This window comes from Corvus brachyrhynchos, unplaced genomic scaffold (assembly GCF_000691975.1).
Source record: "Corvus brachyrhynchos isolate BGI_N302 unplaced genomic scaffold, ASM69197v1 scaffold555, whole genome shotgun sequence".
Classification (NCBI taxonomy): Eukaryota; Metazoa; Chordata; class Aves; order Passeriformes; family Corvidae; genus Corvus; species Corvus brachyrhynchos.
The window spans coordinates 317601-336098 of NW_008238357.1; the positions used below are offsets into that span (position 1 = coordinate 317601).

Sequence of the window (18498 nt, forward strand, 5' to 3'; positions counted from 1 at the left end):
GTTTTGGAGCTCCAGGCGCTCCTGGGCTGTTTTCCCCCGGCTCATCCCCTCAGGATGAGGGAAGAGCCCAGTTTAATGCACTGGGGCTAATTTTTCTGGTCATCCAGGGCAACACCCACAGGGACCTCCGCGGTGACTAAGTCTGGTCTCCTGGTGATTGGAGAGGTGCAGCTCTGTTTCCTCCCCGAGCTTATCGAGCACTGCCAAGGCCCTGCCACTTTCTCTTCTCCTCCCTCTGACGGGGCCGCCTGAGGTGGCTTTTCACTGCTGGAATTTGCCTTGCTGAAGGTGTGGAGAGTGGAGCTGAGAGCGCCTGTTCTTGGGCCAGTGGTGACCTTTGATTTGCACAGCTTGTTTTCTCTACCTGTGCAGTATGGATGGCTTTGGAGCTCTCTGTCTTCTTCCTTTCTCTGCTTTATTTGCTGGACTTCAACCAGCAAATAAAGCAGAGGTTTTTTTTGGTTTTTTTTTTTTTTTTTTTTCTGGTTGTCTCCTACAGATAAATAGCAAACTCTTATTTTTAGTCTTCTTTCTCTACTGCTCCTCTACTTCCTGTGGAGAGTTACATCTGTCTGGTCACCTGCTTTCAAGGGAGATGGAACATTGTGAGGGTCTTTGTTTGTGCTGGAAGAGCTGTTCCTGACCCTGTATTTTCTTTTCCCAACTGCCTCATGCTGTCTCTGGCCAGCTAAAGCTTTCCAGCTCCTGCATGTTTCTTGTATATCTTGAAAATTGAACAGACAATGAGCTGGGTTAAATTTGGAGCAGAAAAAAGCTCCAGAAAAACTGAAATAACAAACATAAATCTGAAAAAAACCTGTGCATAACTGTTTTTAGGTGGTTGTTCAGCATCACCACGGAGACAAAGCTGCTCCGAACTAATTTAACTTAAGACTTCTCAGTGTTGGCACAGTTTTTAGTGCTGTCAGTTGATGACCTGAGTGGTGTCACATGCTGTCCTGGGAGAGGTGTGAGGGGACTGGCTGTGCCCCAGTCTGTAACACAACTCACTGCTGTGCTGGCAGTTTCTGCTGCTGCTGGAGTTTTGGCTGGTGGATGCAGGGTTTTACAGCTGCATTGGGAACGCTCATTTCTTGTTGTTCCTTCAGCAATTCTCCAAATAACTTTCTCTTTCAGGGGGGTAATCCTATAAAATTGTCTTGCTTTGCTGCTGGCAAATGAAATGCTCTTTAGGGCAGCACGTGGAAACTTTTGATATGCTAAAATCTCGGTTGTGCGCTCAGGTGTGTCTCACCCCTTTGTGTCGCAGGATCTTATGGTTCTCCAGCCCAGCTGCTGCCTGCCCAAGACAATTCCTAGGCCACCCAACCCATGAGTGGGCACCGGAGCATCAAGAGGCGATGTGGGGAGTCGCACCTGGAGGGCCCCGCGGGCTGTGGGCACGGCCCCACCGCCGCCTGCGTGCTCAGCAAGCTGGTGCAGCTGCCCACGCCGCCCCTGTCTAAGCACCAGCTCAAACGGTTAGAGGAGCACAAATACCAGAGTGCCGGACGGTCCCTGCTCGAGCCCCTCATGCAGGGCTACTGGGAATGGTTAGTTGGGAGAGTTCCAGCCTGGATTGCCCCCAACCTGATCACCATCATCGGACTGTTAATAAATATATTTACAACTCTGCTACTAGTATGTTACTGCCCAACAGCTACAGAACAGGTGAGTTAAGGTCTCCTGACAGTCTTTGTTTTGGTGGCTGTCACTGGTTTTGGGTGGGTTGTTGCTTTGGGGAGAGCTGGTTCTTGCTGTTCAGCCTGCAGTCCTCGTCCTTGTAACCTGTTCTCTGTAAATGTTTGTGCCTCTCTGTGATGCTGGCTTGCAGAGAGAGCACGTGTGGATGCTGGAGTGAGACAGCAGTTCCTGGGGCAAACACACCCATGTGGAGCAGGGTCTGACACCAAAACAGCCGTGGGAGATCTGCTGCACAAAGCTCAGCCCCACCAGGAGTTGGAGCAGTGGCTCTGCAGCTGCCTGGCCTGCGTGGCAGGAGGAGTTGGTGCCTGTTTACCTTCTGTGCCTGTGACAGGGTGACCCCCCCTCGGCTCTGAGATCTGAGTTGCCACATGAGCTGGGTGGGTTGGACATGCTGGGGCTGCACCAGAGCCAAGGCACTGAGCTCCAGAGTGGTGCCACTTGAGATATCAAAGCTGGTGTGACCAAACTGAGCTCAGGGAGCCACAGGGACACCTTCCTGAGCCCCAGCAGGTTCTGTGTCCTGGCACAGTGTGGTGGAGCTGTGGGAACATGGAGTTGTGTTCCTGACCTGTGGCCATGCTGTGAGGAGGCCAGATAAAAGTTGGTGGTTTTATTCTTTGTTCTGAATGCACTAAAAGCTCCTGACCTGCCTTAAGCAGAGCTGTTTTAACCTGATTTCAGGGGTACAAAAGTCCTTTTGAGGCATTTCAACTTCTCTCTGTCACCAGTTACCTCATAAGGCACTTGAAGACTTTCATTTTTGTGCACTGGAAAAGCTTTCACTTGAATGTTCAATCTTAAAAGCTGCTTTTATGTGTGTATACTGAGAAAGGGAATTATTTGGTATTAGAAATGTGTTACACACCAAATAGCTGGGAATGTCTCAAAGAGTTCCAGCTTTTAAAATATCTGAACCCCTTCCTAACCAAGTCTCCCAGCTGGGATTGGGAGTCCAGCAGGATGCAGTTTGTTCCCCACCAGACTCCAAAACCCGACGTAGGTTGGCACAGTCAGCACTGCATCCCTGCTCCATCTATGACATGGGGAAGGGATGTTTGCCTCCCCTAGAAATCTGTTGAAATAGGTTATTTCACAATAACCTCTGGAATTTGGCAGGTGTAAGATAAACAGTGACTATTCAATTTGAGCAGGGAATACTTGGAGCAGCTCCTTCCTTTTCCAGGCCGTGGCATTATGGTGTGGGTTGGTTTAACTTGTGTTTACTTCTGAGCAGGGTTATGTGGGGACTCAGGCCCTGAAATTCGGTTTGAACCCAGAGCTGGTTTGGGTCACTGAACCAGAGCAGAATTTAGAATTTGGAGAACAGTTGTGTTTTGGTTGGTAATTAAATTTCTGAAGTTCCCGGGTAGCTGTACTCAGAGCATCAGGAAGTCAGAGTTAGCTGCAGGCTGCTGTGTTAAGGCGCTCTTCGGTGTTTAACAATTTGAGAAGTACTTTGTGCGAGGTGAACGAGATTTTATCCTCACTTGAACTGAAAAATAACTTAGTGCTGAGGCAGCTTCCAGCCTGATCTGATTTGCCACATGGCACAGCATGACCAGGGAGGTGCTTTTTAAGTGTCAAGGAGCTCTCTGGGGAAGAAAATGGGGCTCTGAAACTCCAGGAACAGACTTTCTCCTCCTCCTCCCCCCCAAAGCACTATTGATTTCTGATGTAAATTTTCTCCTCCTTGTACCCCAGCCTTAGTTCTGCTTTTTTTCAAGAGTGACTCGTCCCTTCCTGTTGCTCAAAGGTGCAGCCAGGGCAGAGCTATTGCTCAGGGCCTCGTGCAGCCCGAGAGAAAAGGAGATGCAAATACTTCCTGCTTAGCTGGGAGGAGGAAAAGTGCTGACTGATGGAATGGTACCTGAGTTAAAAAAAAAAAAAAAAAAAAAAAAAAAAAAAAGGAAAATTATCTGGATAGAGAGGGAGCTGTGAAATCTTACTGGGATATAAATAGGTCTAAGTGGAAACACCTACACTGCTAATGAAAGGAGCTTTTAAGAAAGGAGAGCCAGCAGACTGATTTTTAAGTTTATAGAGAAACCTTCAGGGTGATGCAATATAACTTAGCTGTGGCAGATAAAATCTGTACATGAGGGATAAAAATGGGGTGGAATTCTGCAGCATCAGAACCTTGGCTAAATATGGTGCTCTGCTCTTGGGTGACACGTTTCCCCTTTCTCTCCTTGTGCTGTTTGTACAGACACTGCTGAAAGCAGAGCACAATGGCAGCTTTTGGGGCAGAATGAACTGTTTTGGTAAATACAGGAGCAATGCAAGCTGTAGAGGGAAATATATTTAGGTTGACGTGCTACAAATTAGTCATGGTTGTGTTGGCCAAAATCAGCTGGACTCCAGGGCTTTATGAGAGGCAGGTCAGCTTGAGTAAGCTGTATTTGGATTTTGTTGGTGTGGTCTGTAAAATAAAGCTGCTCATAAATGCTCACTTCTGTAAAGTGTGTCAAATGTGAAGATTGCAAAATAGCCAATAATATCTGATTTATGTGTAAACTGAGAGTAATGGCAACTCTGTGACTTTTATGTTCTTAAGGGTTTATGCTTCAAAAAGCATAAAAAAGCTTGGATTGTAATCTTTGCTCTAGCAGGGCTTTGGCATTGTTTGTATTTCTGTCAGAGTAAAAGTTGCTGTCATGGACGTGACTATTCAGGGTTCTTGACGTAGATTTGGCAAAGCTGCTGGTGCCTCGTACTGGAGGGAACAGTTGGTGGTGGAGGGGCTGTGCTGCAGAGCTCTGGAAATGTTCTTGGACTCAAAGTCACTGGCAGTGACACAGTTCTCAACTGGTGAGTGGTGGAGGGCTGGTGTAGATGAGCTCTGTTTGTGACAAAGGTGGGGGCTAAAAGTTCCCAAGTTTCTGAAATCACTGGGACAACTTGCATGTATTTAACAAGGATTTGGTTCTGCACCACTTTGCAAATGCAGTATTAGAATTTTTCCAGCTGTACAGTGCAGCTTCCTGCTTTAGAGCAGAGGCTGTAGCTATTAATCTGTTACTGGTTTATTTACATTCCACATGTCACAACCCATTCTGTCTGTCCTTGCAAGGACCAGCTGCTCAGGGGTCCCTGGGTGAGGAGGACGTATGTGCAAAGGGAGAGCTGTAGTGTCAGGCTGTGGGACAGCTCAGCTGCAGGCTTCTTTCTAAAGATTTTTTTAAACCTTATTGTGATTGCCTTTCTCTCTTAGGCACCTCCATGGGCATATATTGCTTGTGCTTGTGGCCTTTTCATCTACCAGTCCCTGGATGCTATAGATGGAAAACAAGCAAGAAGGACAAATAGCAGCACTCCGTTAGGAGAGCTTTTTGATCATGGCTGTGATTCACTGTCCACAGGTATTGTTGTCATTTTTAATTGAAGTAGGAGGATTAAATGACTCTGTTTCAGGGATCAAATCTACAATACAATAAAAAAAGCTTCTTTACTGAAGAAAGGACAACTGATAGTGCTGAATGTATCACTTTCAACCAAGAAAGTCACCTTTCTTTCCATAGACAGTGCTCTGGATCAGCTGAATGTCTTCTCTTGTGTTACACTGAAAACAAAACTAAGCATGTGACTCATTTAACTTGAGCCAGCGCTTCTCTTTGATGCTTTAGCAGAGTCTTGGTTCTAAAGTGTTTTCTGTAAGAAGTTGTCAGAATACTCTGCTGTATTATTTCATATTGACTTGATACAGAGTGATATCAAGACAAGTCTAAGCCTAAGCAGTGGGACTTCACAAGTCAGAGATTAAGATTAGAGTTGTCCAAGTCAGTTCCTGGGTAGGTGGAGCTCATTGAGCCAGCCTGAAGTTTAACCCTGTTGGAAAAAAACTGTAAAATCATACAATATCCTGCGTTGCAAGGGTGCCACAAGATCATCGAGTCCAACTCCTGATTGGGTGTTTTGGGTTCCTTAAATGCTAAAGGTCTTATGCTTTAAATGTTATGAATTCTGTATCAAAGTTGTGTATGGAGAGGGTGGAGGGGAAAGCGTAGATATGTTACACATCCCGAATGGATCCAGACTTTCGATTTTCTTAATGGCATCAGAAAAATTCAGAAAACAGGGAAAAATATCTGGCAAATGCAGGAGAAAACCCCAAAACTTGCTGCAGGCTGCAGCTGCAGAAATCACTGAAGTCCCTTAATGAGATTGGGCATAAAAATGTAGGAGACTTAGAAACCCTTAATATTGATGGCTTCTAATCACTGATATGGATTGAATTGCGTTGTACAGCCTGTATTTTTTCAAGTGGAAGTGTTAAATCTCATGTCTGTGAAATAACCATGCCAGGATAACCTTCCCACTGTCCCTCCTCTGGGCCCTGTTGTTAGCTTTGCTCTGGTGAGGATCCTTACGCACATCCACCCTTTTCACTCTGTGACTGATTTTCTTCTGCAGTCTTTGTGGTTTTGGGAACTTGTATTGCTGTGCAGCTGGGCACCAACCCTGACTGGATGTTCTTTTGTTGTTTTGCTGGGACGTTCATGTTTTACTGCGCGCACTGGCAGACGTACGTCTCGGGGACGCTGCGCTTCGGCATGTAAGTACCTGCCTGAGAGAAGGGGAAAGGCACCCTGTCCTCCTGAATTGCACCTTGTGTGGGCATAGTGCAGCTCCTCAGAGCAGTAGCAAATTGTTTCTATCCATAGAGACGCACTTAGAGCTTGTGGCAGCTGTTGGATCTGTAATTATTACTGAATGTCCCATAGTTTGTGTTAGGAGTAGTAAAATATCCTTTTAGCCTGTTAGTTAATTAGAGCTTTTGATGTGATGTAAAGCTAAGTAAGTAATGGAAAGTACCTGGTGTTTTATCCCAAGACTGGAATGCTTTGGTCAGATGGTGGCAGTCTGGCTTTAGCATTCATTGAACTCTGTCTTGATACATCTTGATTGTGATGTGCAGTTAATTGCTAATATTAACCATAACTCTTAAAATACACTTTATTAATTGCCATTGTGCCTCCCATTTAAAGTTCTGAATCCCTTTTGGTTAGTGCACATTGTGATTCTGTCAATAATGGAACCAAAACTGCAATGCCAAGGTCAGGAGCTGAAATCCTGCTTCCTGCTGGATGAGGGTGGGTGGGAGGTACAACACAAGGACTTGGTGAGCTGTGGGATTCTCTAACCTTAATGGGGAAATAAATGCATTCTATGTTGAGAATTGATTCTGTGTTTGCATTCATAGAGTTAACAAATATATTTCAAATAAATGCACTGCAGAAGGTTTTTTTTTTTTTTGCATCTGGAAAGTGAAATTTGCCCTTAGTTTGTGGGATTTTGAAACAATTCTACAGCAAGTACCTACAAATGTCTAATAGACTTATTTATGGTCTATAATTTCTGGTCTATAGGTACCCAGATACTGCTAAAACAGTACAACTATGGGCCTCTTGTATATGACAGCTTTTATTGGCAGGATACTGTTTTGATAATGTAGATTCTCTTGAGAAACTTCTGTGTTTTTGATCAAAAATTTAAGATGTTGGATCAGTTTTAAATGTCTATTGGAGGAAAAAAAGAAGAAAATCTAGATTTCTCTTCCCACTCTGACTACACTGAAGCAGACTGAGTGAAACTATCCAACTATCCCATGCTGGTACTTAAACCTTTATAATAAGACATGTGGCTCAAATATTTTCCTGTTTTAGGAGTCTCATGCTGTACCAAAGGTCTGAATGCTTTTAGCTCCCTTTGAACTTTACAAGGCCCTGATAATCAAAGATTTCTGGTTATTGATCAAAGAACAAAAGAGCCCGACCTTGACATGTGCTTGACTTTACAGATGGAAGTATCAACCCCCCCAAATTGCAGCTGTTGTGCTGCAGAGGAGTGTTTGGGTCAGTGCTGGTGTTCACTGGAACATTCCTTTGTTAGGAGTCTGTATTTTGGAGGCATTTTTCAGCAAATTAGATGTTTCTGCCTGGCCTTATAAGAATGTGATGACCGTTAATATGTAGCTAATTCAGAGCAGGCAATAAGCACCTAAATGTGTGTATCATTAATTTAGATATCACAGCACTGTGTAGTAAACACATTTGTTCCTTCTTTTGCCCTGTGTCACAAGGTTAATAGACTGTTACAAGCTGATGTTCATTTTAATGCAAAACCCATGAGGCTATTTATCCAGTTAACAGATTGACTGTTTGACACTTTTTTTATGAAGCTTTCGTTTCACTAATCTAAGACTGAAAAAAAGGTATTTTATCAACCCTTTCAGATTCACAGGAGTGCACAGACTTAGGTGTCCTTAATCCTGAATAAGGGGGATCAGAGACAGCTGTTGAAAGGACCCAGAAAGATCCTTGTGCACAGGAGGTTTTTCCTGTCTGTGTATCCCATGTAGTGACTCTCAAAAATCCTCAGAGATGGTGTAGTAGGGATGTTTTGGGGAATGTGATGATGGTTTTGATTTGCCTTAATTCTGAAGCAGCAGGAAGGAGCAGACAGTTATCACTTACTCTATTTGTGATGTGTCCAAGAAATTGTATTTCAGTGCAGAGAGAACTCGATAATCAAATGACTTGGGGAAGAGCAGAGGGTGCTAAAGGGAGAGACTGTACTTCACTCTCTCCACACAGGCCTGAAATGTTCAGTTATAGAATCAGCCTGGCTTGCTGGAAAGGTCTGTCTTAAGACAACCAGGACAATCAGTGTGTCAAACAAAGCGTGTGCTTGGTGCACAGTGTGTGGGTCAGGAGTGGTCGGGCTTGGGATTTTGGGGTCGTAGCTGGGATGCTCAGCACTGGAACTCCAAAGAAAAGGAGGCTCAGGGGGGACCTTGTGGCTCTGCACAACTCCCTGACAGGAGGGGGCAGCCAGGGGGGGTTGGGCGCTGCTGCCAGGGAACAGGGACAGGAGGAGAGGGAATGGCCTCAGGCTGGGCCAGGGAGGTTCAGGTTGGACATCAGGAGGAATTTCTTCCTGAAAAGGGTGGTCAGGCATTGGAAGGGGCTGCCCAGGGAGGTGTGGAGTCCCCATCCCTGGAGGTGCACAAGGAACAACTGTGTGTGGCACTCAGTGCTCAGGGCTGGTGGCAGGGTGGGGATTGGTCAGGCTGGACTTGATGATCCTGGAGGGCTTTTCCAACATTCACAATTCCATGATTCTGTCTGGTGTCACTGCACCAGCCTTGGCAAGTCTGAAGCTGAGCAGAGCATGTCAGACTGTAGGGCAAGATCAGTTCCCCCGAGGGAGGAGGAAATGGGATCCATTCTGCAAGATTCCTACAGAATTCTGCAGGTGGAGGAGGAAAACTTCCATCAGCTGTGTCACTTCTTTGTCTTCTCCCTGACAGCTGTGGGGTGCTCCCTGTGCTACTCCAGGATGTAGAATAATCAGTTGAGTCAATGAGGTCCTGTGATCTGTCTCCATCTTCAAATGATCACATAATTCCATTAGATCCTGGCAAGCACTGCTTTCTTCAAAAAGCAACTGGTGTTGCTTGAACAGCTCGAATAAATAGCTAGAGGTCAGTATTGCTTAAAAATTCCCCCGGAGGAAGCAGGAAGTGTCTCAAGGCAAGTGGAGCAGGCTCCAGGAGAGTCACTGTAATGATACCAGCAGTGCAAAGGCAGCAGGAAACAGCAGGGGTAGAGGTAAATGCAGAAGTTTTACTTAAACACTTGATCTGAGAATGATCTTATGGAAGAACAGGAATACTTGGCACATTCGAGAAAGAAAAATGTGATTTTTAATGGCAGAGACACTTGGTGTTGAAACAGCCCAAATAATGACTTGGTTCTCCTGACCTGGTTTCCAGCATAGGAACTGGTTTGTCTGGGTTGTGGATTTGCTGTGCTGCAGCACAGCATGTGCTGAGTCCTGTATTGGGGCAGCTGTGCTGTCACTGGGACACCTCTGCTTTGGAAAGAGAGACTTTTATCCTGCATATCCCAAAAATCAAAGTGGTAAGACCCGATGGACCTTTTTGTGTCCTTGTGGAAGCAGGTCTGATACTTCAGGAACATGCTGCAGAAAACAGATCATTAGGGAATACGGAGCACAAATCCTGAAAGGATTTTCCTGATGTTATCTGGAGCCCAGGTGTGATCACCTGGTTCTTCCCCAATGCAGGGTTATCCCACTTGGATTCAGTAGTGGTCCTGGTCCCTGCAGGAAGTGCAGGAGGACAAGCAGGTGAGTGCAGGCTCACGGTGTTTCCAGCTGCACAAGGTCAGAGCACAGCCTGACTGCAGGGGCTGTCCCACATCCAGGGGGTCAGAGCCATCCGTCCCTGTCAGAGCTGGATTCTGCAGCACAGCTCAGAATCACAGAATCATGGAATTGGTTGGGTGGGAAGGGACCTTAAACTCATCCAGTCCCACCCCTGCCATGGCAGGGACACCTTCCACTGTCCCACGATGCTCCAAGCCCCATCCAGCCTGGCCTTGGACACTTCAGGGACGGGGCAGCCCCAGCTGCTCTGGGCACCCTGTGCCAGGGCCTGCCCACCCTCACAGGGAAGAATTTCTCCCCGATGTCCCATCTAACCCTGCCCTCTGGCAGTGGGAAGCCATTCCCCCTTGTCCAACCTGGGTGTTTTCTTGAGGGACATGAGACACAAACTGCTCAGGTAAAGTCCTGGTGCACTTGTTTGTGATGGAAGTGCTGGAGGGGCTGAATGGTATTGCAAAAACCCCGTGGGCACTGAACACTCAAGGGTCCATCCAGAGACATGAGTGTGCTGCTGTACCATGGTCTCCAGCATTTCTCCTTCAAGTTACTGCATTATCTTGTTTATTCCAACCTTTTTAAATGGAAATACTAAAAGTTGGTAATGGTAGGAATTACAGCTGTGTATATATGTGTAAATGTAGACACAATGAGATGGAAATTAGTTTCCAAGGAGGCTTCACAAAGGCATATCATAAATATGAGAGGAAGAATCAGTTTTTACCAGCTTTCATATAACTGAAAAGTTAAAAATGGTTACTTTGCTGTTTGAATAATAATCCCCAGAGAAAGCAAAAGAATTCAGACTGCTGAACAAAACAGCCTTTCTTGAGGAGAGTTGGAGAATTTGGGGGAACATTCCTGTTCAGTGACTCCGGAGCAGCTGTACAGGCCCCAGAGCCTGGGGGATCATGAGTTGGTTCAGGAAGGGGGAAGGTTGGGTTGGTTCACCTGAGCCCTGTCACCAGTCCTGCCACGAAGGTCCAAAGGAGAGGTGAGGAAATGAGGCTGGATTTCAGAAAGCAGCTAAGCCAACCTTCCTCTTCAGCCTTGGCAGAGGAGGAGTTGGTGTTTTGTCTTGGATAGACAACATACACCAAATTCTGAAATACAGGGATGGAAACCTTCCAAGTCAGAGTTTAGCACATTGAGTTCTTGCTCCTGGGAACAGCCTCAGGATCTCCACTCTGAGATAAGGCAATAATCCCCATGATTGCAGAGCTTAAAGCTTTCCATCTTAGGAGTTTTTCCAAAAGTTTTCTTGGAGAACTTTTACACCCAGGTTATTTGCAGAGGAGAGTCTGAGGCTAAGTAGAGCCTCTGTTGATGTCAGGGGGTGTTGGGTTCTCTGTGCTTGCAAGCAGCACGTGTTGAAGTGTCTTTGTGGTGGGTGTGAAGTTTGGTGCTGCTGACCTGCAGCTCCTGCTCTCTCAGTCACACTGGCAGCATCACAGAAACCTGTGCAGCTGCCGAGGGCTCCTGGAAGAGGTGTGGGGGGGTTTTCCACTTCCTCCTCCTCTTCCTCCCACAAGTCCCTTAACAGCGTTTTCAGCCACGATTCCATTGGTCACGTGTGGAGATGCTGCTCCTGATTGTTCTGATAAATCCTTGGAGTTCTCACTGCTCTGTGAAATAATGAACTACAACATAACAAGTACATGGCTATTGCCTGACCTGTGCAACTTCTATTTACCTCTGTGAGCTGCAGAAGGAAAAATTTACATATTGGAGGTGTGTTATAACAAGGAAAGGGGCTCATTTTTAATATTATTTTTCCCTCAACATGAATTTCCTGGTGCTGGAAATAATTCTAATTCATGTTCTCATTTTTTCTGTACAGTTTGCTTTATTCATGCTGTTGTATTTCATTGCATCCAAGTGAAACTGCTGGTTTGGAATGAGTTAGGATAAAGCTCTAATAACTTTATAACTAAACATTTGCACTTCTAGCATGGGACTCTCAGCCTTTCATTCTCTGGTGTTCTGATGTTGAACATTCTTTCTTGCTGCTATGGTTCCATTAAGAAAACAGCCCTTTATCTCCTGCTCAGATTCCCAGTTCATTGCCCAGCCTTAGTAATCCCACTTGCACGCTCAGTAGATATGGGCAAGACAGATGGAAGAATCATCATTTTCCAGACCAGAGCATTAACTGGTAGATGGATCCCTGTGAGTTTTCCAGCCCTGTAACTTCTGTTTTCTGTTGAGGCAGGAGTGTTTTTCTTGTCTGCTGCGATTTGGGACTTTTTCATGAAGTTCTGTGTGCTGGAGAGGAGGGGCAGGATGGTGCACAAACCTCCCCCATAGTTTCACACAGCCTTAAAAAGCTGTATTAGATCAGCTGTATTGCTAGTGATTGACTTGATTTCAGGGCATTTTCTCAGGAAGTCTCTCAATTTGAATTCAGTTTGGGTTCCCTGTTAGCACAAGGAAGGGACTGACTGCAGCTGTCTCTGAGCCCTGAGCCACTGGTGGCTCTTGAATTGTCTAATGACTTGTTCAGTCAAACAGGGCCTTTTAAGGATTGCCCATGGAACACACTCAATAAGTTAGCACTGACAAGGGAACGTTCTGGATGCAGCACTAATCCCCTGTGTGCTAATTGGCTCCAGACTCAGCAGCCTGACAGGGCTCCCAGCGGAGCAGGCACAGGGATTGTCAGTGCCAGCATCTCTGGGGAGTGAAGCACATGTTGAGGTCGATGCCCCTTCTTAAACTTCCCAGATGATGATTAGAAAATGGATCCATGTCTGAATTACAAATATCACCTAAAATAACATAGGAAAAAAGGAATAGAAACTGCACCTGTTGTAAAGCACCAAAGTAGCTGTGGGGTTCGGCCATGGGGCTTTCTCTTCCTGTATTCCGTAAAATCCCAACTATTGCCTCTCCCAGCTATTTACTGTGCTATGTGCTGTGGTAATTAAACTGAAAATGCTTATCAGGCTGAACTTCAGTGGCCCCTCTCCTCAGGTCTGGGGTCTGCACATCATCACTGCACCTGAGCCCTGGCAGTGGGGCCACAACGATCTTTCTGTGGTGCCCCTTTTACATCCCTTGGCATGGTGGTGTCTGTTCCAGCATACTCTGATAAGCACAGCAATAAACAGGAGCTGTGTTCTGGCTGAACCCGCTGCTGCTGAATTATTTTCTTTTTAATCTAGATGGTTTGATTTTTTTTTTTTTTTTTAAATTTCATCCCATTTTAAAATCCTTTTGTTAGGGTAAAATGCAGATTTATGGCTGTGTATTGGGAGAAAGGGTGGTTTCTATGGCTCTGTTGGCTCCAGCATATTTTTTCATCCCTTTCTGTCAGGGGTGAAAAATAAATATATACAGAATGGAGTGTGATTACCCCTGAGCAGGGGTCCAGAGCTCACTTCTTGGAGCATTATTTGCCACGGAGCTGCAAAGGAAGGAAGTTAGAACTTCTTCCTTTCCCTCAGAGGTGTCAAACTGAAATACAATCTGCACTTGTGCTCCACTGAAACATGCAGCTAAAGAATTCATATATTCAGTGTCATTTGGAGACACGAACGTGAGGTCAGGAGATGAGAATCCTGGATTGTGCTTGGTTATGGATTTTATTCACTGTGACTCAGAGCAAGGAATTTCATTTATTCCCTCATGCACACACCAAATGACAGTTTTTCCTCCCGTGTTGGAGTGATATGGTAAAACTGTAAATTGCAGAAGTTCTAAATGAAGATTTAAATGTGTAAAATACTATGTGGGCTGGAATGGTTTTGTTAATTCATTAATACTCCTGGGTTTTGTGGTCTTTAATCCCTTCCCTGACCTGCCCTTTGAATCATCCCGACGCTGACTGAAGATGTTTTAATGGCTCCCCTTCCGAGGAGTGCTCAGGACAATGTTCTGAACCGTTTCTCTCCCTCGCACGTAGATTTGATGTGACAGAGTCCGTGCTCTGCACTGTAATAATCCAGCTCCTCACGGGAACGCTGGGGCCCTGGCTCTGGAACTACACGGTAAAGCCTTAACCTGGCAGCAGCATGGGCTGAGCAGGGCAGCACCTTTGTCATGCACTGCTCTGTGAAAAGCAGCTTCTCCAGGGGATTGCACCGCTGCTTTCGTGTTTAACACAAGGAGGAAAAATATTTGAGCAAGTAGGAAAAATTTGATTAAACTGGAAACAAATTTTTTTGAAAGCATCATGTTTTGCTTGAAGCCAAAGCAAAGCCTGCCTGTTCAACAAAAGTTTGATTTTAAACTTTTTTTTTTATCACAGCTTTGGCTTCACCTAAAAGCCAAGCAGGGCTGTAGAAGCAGCTCTAAGTGTGGGTGTAGAATAATGTTGTTGGAACTACTTTTTGAAGAAGCTTCTTTTGTTGCTGCTATTTCAGTACCTTTCCACCAAAAAAACAGAATTTCTTGGCTCTTTCAGGGAGCTGTGTTTTGTGTAATAACTTTAAAATTCACCAGTTAGTGGTTAAAAATGTCTGGTTTAAGCTCTGCCGCTTGTAGCTTCATGAAGGAGTAACTTCCTTTCCTGCTTGTCTTTATTTTCAAAATGCTTTTCCTTATGTCTGTGCTAAATAAATCCTTCTCCTCTCTAGTTTGCTGGCCTTAAAAAGGACTTCTCTTCCTTATTTTGCCTCTTTTTGTTTTTTTTTTTTTTTCTTCCTAACACATATGTGGCTGAGGTCCCCTTCCATTAAAATGTTAGCATTAAAAGTGAATGAGTTAGATTCCTTGAAATATCTCATAGATTATGATTATTATTGATGAATTTTTAGCCTGGACTTTTTCCTGAAATATTTGAGGATATAAGAATAGCTTTTTGATCTCTTTCTTAGAGCTGCACCAGATGTTAAATAAAAGTGAGGTTATTTTTTTTGGTGGTTGGTTTACATACCCATTGTTAAACTCGTGTTGATGCTAATTATTTTCTAATAGTTCTTCTGTTTTTTCATGTAGTAGTTCAGCAAAATCTCTGCTTTCAGGAGGTTACTTAGGAAGATGAATTACCAGCTCTGCTTTAGATGCAGCACCATCAGCAATCTGGTAAATCCCGATGTGTCTCCAGCTGACCCTGGGAGCTGGGTGGCTCTGAAGGGAGTCAGGTGGCATCAGTGACATAATTTTTAAAATACTTTGTTCATAATCTGTGAAAGGCTGGAAATAGAGTCAGGAAATGGTAATTTAGTAAGCAGTAATCCAAAGGAAGGAAGACCTTAAATCAAGATTTTAGCCTGTGATATCAACATCTCAACTGACCGAGGAGTTGCTTCGGGCGGAAAGAATTATCAAATCACGTAGTTCTGAAACACTCAGAGCTCTGAAATCATTCCCTGGGGGGTGGAAATAACTCAGATGGGTGATAAAAGGAAGTTGTTTGAACTGGACGAGGACAATTTGCCATGGGACGGGAGGGAGGAAGGGCAGGTGCAGAGGACCTGGGGCTGCTGGAGATCTGCAGTACCCCCTGGGACAGGAGGCCTTGGCCATCCTAGGAGATACTGGTGACACTGGTTTTACAGCCAGCTGGGGAGGGGGGGGTGAGGTGATGGGCCAGGCAGGGCATTTTCATAGAATCCCAGGATGCTTTGGTTTAGAGGAACCTTAAAGCTCATCCCGTTACATGGCAGGGACATCTTCCACCATTCGAGGGTGCTCCAAGCACCAGGCTGGAGCAACCTGGGCCAGTGGAAGGTGTCCCTGCCCACGGCAGGGGGTGGAACAGGGTGAGCTTTCTAACTCAAACCAGGCTGGGGTTCTCTGGATCTTCTCTTATGTGGGAAGACTGTACAGGTTTGTAGACTGGCAAATAATCTGCGTTTCAGTTTGTCACAGCAGGGAAAGGAGGGTCAATAGAGGAAAGCACTCCAGTGTGTGCAGGAGAATCCATGGCAGTGTCACCACAGGAATTGCAGCTGCCCCTGGAAGCTCTGCAGGAGTTCTCCTGTCTTGTGAATTTAGGCAGATAGTGAGAGGTTGAAATGTGCATTTAAAAATTCACACTTTTTATCCTTCCCTGACTTTATTTGAATTATATCCTCAGATATTCTGGTTTTCAGCCAGTGGTTCACCCCCAGTGCAGTGCTGACATTGCCTGGCCCTATCCCTGCCTTCTACAGCACTGCTGGTTATTATTCTTCCCTAACATCACTTTGCTGCAGAATCAGTATTTCTCAGCATTATTTTCAATGTTCTCCCCAGCCTTGCCATTGGATGTTGTGTCTGGGCATTTTAGTTTGTTAAATAATGAGTCTGGGCTCTTTGCTCTGTTGTCAGCATCAGCTCTTTGTTCTTGTTCTTCGCCTGGATGTTCCTGGTGATCTTAAACCTCAGTTCAGGGTCTTCTGTTTATTTTGTAGAAGATGAAAAAGGCCCTGGTTTATTTGAAGAAGAGATTTTTGGAACTTGATTCTTTGTGTCCACTGAACTCGTACAATAACTTTCCGTCCATCTATTGTAGTGTGGGAATGTCTTGGGGAAAGGGTTTGTTTCATTTTCTTCACTTCATGGGGCTTAGTGATCCTCCACACAATGTGCACAATGTCAGTGTCTGGGCAGTGCTGACATGACTCAGTTGTCAGGAAACATCAGGCAGCAAAGCTGTCAGGTTGGGGGAAGTGTGGCTCCAGTGATGCCTGAAAATAACCCACTTAATAAAAATATCCCAGTTCAGAGGCTTTAAGAGCTGCTTGCAGAATTCATGCTGCTTGCTCTTCCCATTTGTTTTTTCTTAGGATTTCCACTGTAGTATTTAAATGAGTAAATAAATACAAACACAAGTTGAAAATAGAATCTTTGAACTGGCTGATTCCCTTCTTGCTTTGAAATGGTTTTCCTTTCTTACAGCTCTGTGTGTTGTACCTGCTTGTGTGTAATTAAATGTAATTATAGTAATTAAATGAGGCAGTCTGCAGGAACAAAGGCCTTTCCCTATTTTCTACTTTTTTTCCCCTTATTTTTCTACTATAATTTGATAAATGATCCATTACTCCAAAATTGTGTTTTCTCTAATCTTTACCATGGAAGAGTCACTTGAATATGCAATGGAACTTGATGTAGAATAAAGTACAGTAGTAATGATGTCATATTGAAGCAGGAGCATTATCACTCTGCTTTGCAAATAAATTCCCCATCCACTAAAGCAGGCTGGATGTATTTCCCCTCAAAAAGAAAGGCATTGGTCAGTCTCCATTCAAACTGAGCAAGTGCTTTCCTGCAGCCCTGCTTTTGCCTTCCCATTTTATTAGGTACTTCCCAGCTTTACCAGAGTTTAAAAACAGTGTGGTGGCCCAGGCACTTTATGGATTTTTTTGATTGCTAGCTCATTTTACCTGGTGCAGGGCATAAATCCAAGTTAATCATTAAGGTGTAAGAATGTCTTCTGCATCACCTGACCTGTTAACGCTTTCCTGGCAGGGCAGATATTCCTTTGCTCATGTCTCTCTTGACAAAACCATTGTTGCTTTGGTTTATAGTGGCATTCTTCCACCTATTTTTCATTCCAGGGGCTGTTTAGGACTTTTATGAAGGCTGGTAGCAATCCACTTGACTGTCATTCCCGTTTATTCCTCCCCACTCTGGAGCTGCCCAGTCCCACTGGCTCAGTGTTGGGTTCTGTGGCTTCCAGGGGCTGAGCAGACCTTCCCTGGCCTCTCCTCAGGCCTCACAGCATTGCTGAGGTCACGAAAAAAACCACCAGGGAAGCTGATGTGCTGGGAATTGGGACAGGAAGTTCTTTTTTGGTCGGATTGTTTTAGCCAAGCCACTCTCCTGAGCCCACTGATGGTCCTGACCAGGAGATGGTGCTGGCCAAGGAGAGAAAGTGGGGCTGAGAGGGTGTTTTTGGGGGAAGAAAGTGGTCGGATTTTAAGAAAGCTGGGATGACTGCTGCATGTAGCAGCACCATAGATGTGTCTGGTTCATGCTGTGGTTGCAGTTCCCTTGAATTCAAGTTAAACCCAGAGAGGAGCAGTGTGCTCCCTTCTCTAGCTTCTGCTTCCAGATGTTGTTCCCTTCTGTGGTCCAGCTTTGGTCTGTGGATTCCTGGATTCTTAGATTTCTGTCTAGAGGCCACTTGACATCTAGTAAAAAAATTCATTGAATAATTCCAACATCAGGCATGTGCTTTAGTGATATCAAGCCTATCATTCTGAGTCATCTGACAGTGGTTTTAATGGGCATGGGATGTTCCCAGGCCTTTTTCCTCCATGAGATTAAGAATTTATGCTTTCCTTAGGTGATAGTTTGGTGCTTAATTTCTCCTCAGTAGGTCTTAATGCTTTTGTCTTCTGTTTTAAGGAGCCATTTGGTATTAAAAGTACAGAATATTAAGGTGGAACTGAAGTTAAGACTCATATTTGTTCTGCAACAGGAGATTCATACTGTGAGTCAGGGAGGAGTTTTTAACAAATATCATTGGCTGCCTGATGCTGTTTCTGTTTGAGTTGGAAGGGCAGAGCCCTGGGCAGGGGAGTAAAGGTTGTGCCATGGCTGTGTAAAGATAAAACTGTCTCCCTAACCTCAGTCCAGGCACTGCTCCCCATGTATTTGTTGGGCTCTCAGCCTTGTGCAAAGGTTTCTCTGGCAGAGTAACTTGGGTTTCCATACATGACATTACTTTATTGT

At 45.0% G+C, this 18498-nt stretch overlaps 1 protein-coding gene across 2 annotated transcripts in view; it reads left to right on the forward strand.

Annotated features, from left to right (window-relative positions):
• Window positions 1-183: 183 nt before the first annotated feature.
• Window positions 184-18498, forward strand: part of CEPT1 (choline/ethanolamine phosphotransferase 1) — a 29583-nt gene continuing 11268 nt past the window's right edge. Inside the window, exons 1-5 of one of the 2 annotated variants that reach the window (XM_017735520.1) lie at window positions 184-288; window positions 1271-1671; window positions 4919-5066; window positions 6118-6259; window positions 13799-13883. In XM_017735520.1, coding sequence (XP_017591009.1) covers window positions 1333-1671; window positions 4919-5066; window positions 6118-6259; window positions 13799-13883 — 714 coding nt within the window. In that variant the 5' untranslated portion in view covers window positions 184-288; window positions 1271-1332. The remainder of the gene's footprint in view (window positions 289-1270; window positions 1672-4918; window positions 5067-6117; window positions 6260-13798; window positions 13884-18498) is intronic. The other variant, XM_008634651.2, reaches the window with a different exon arrangement.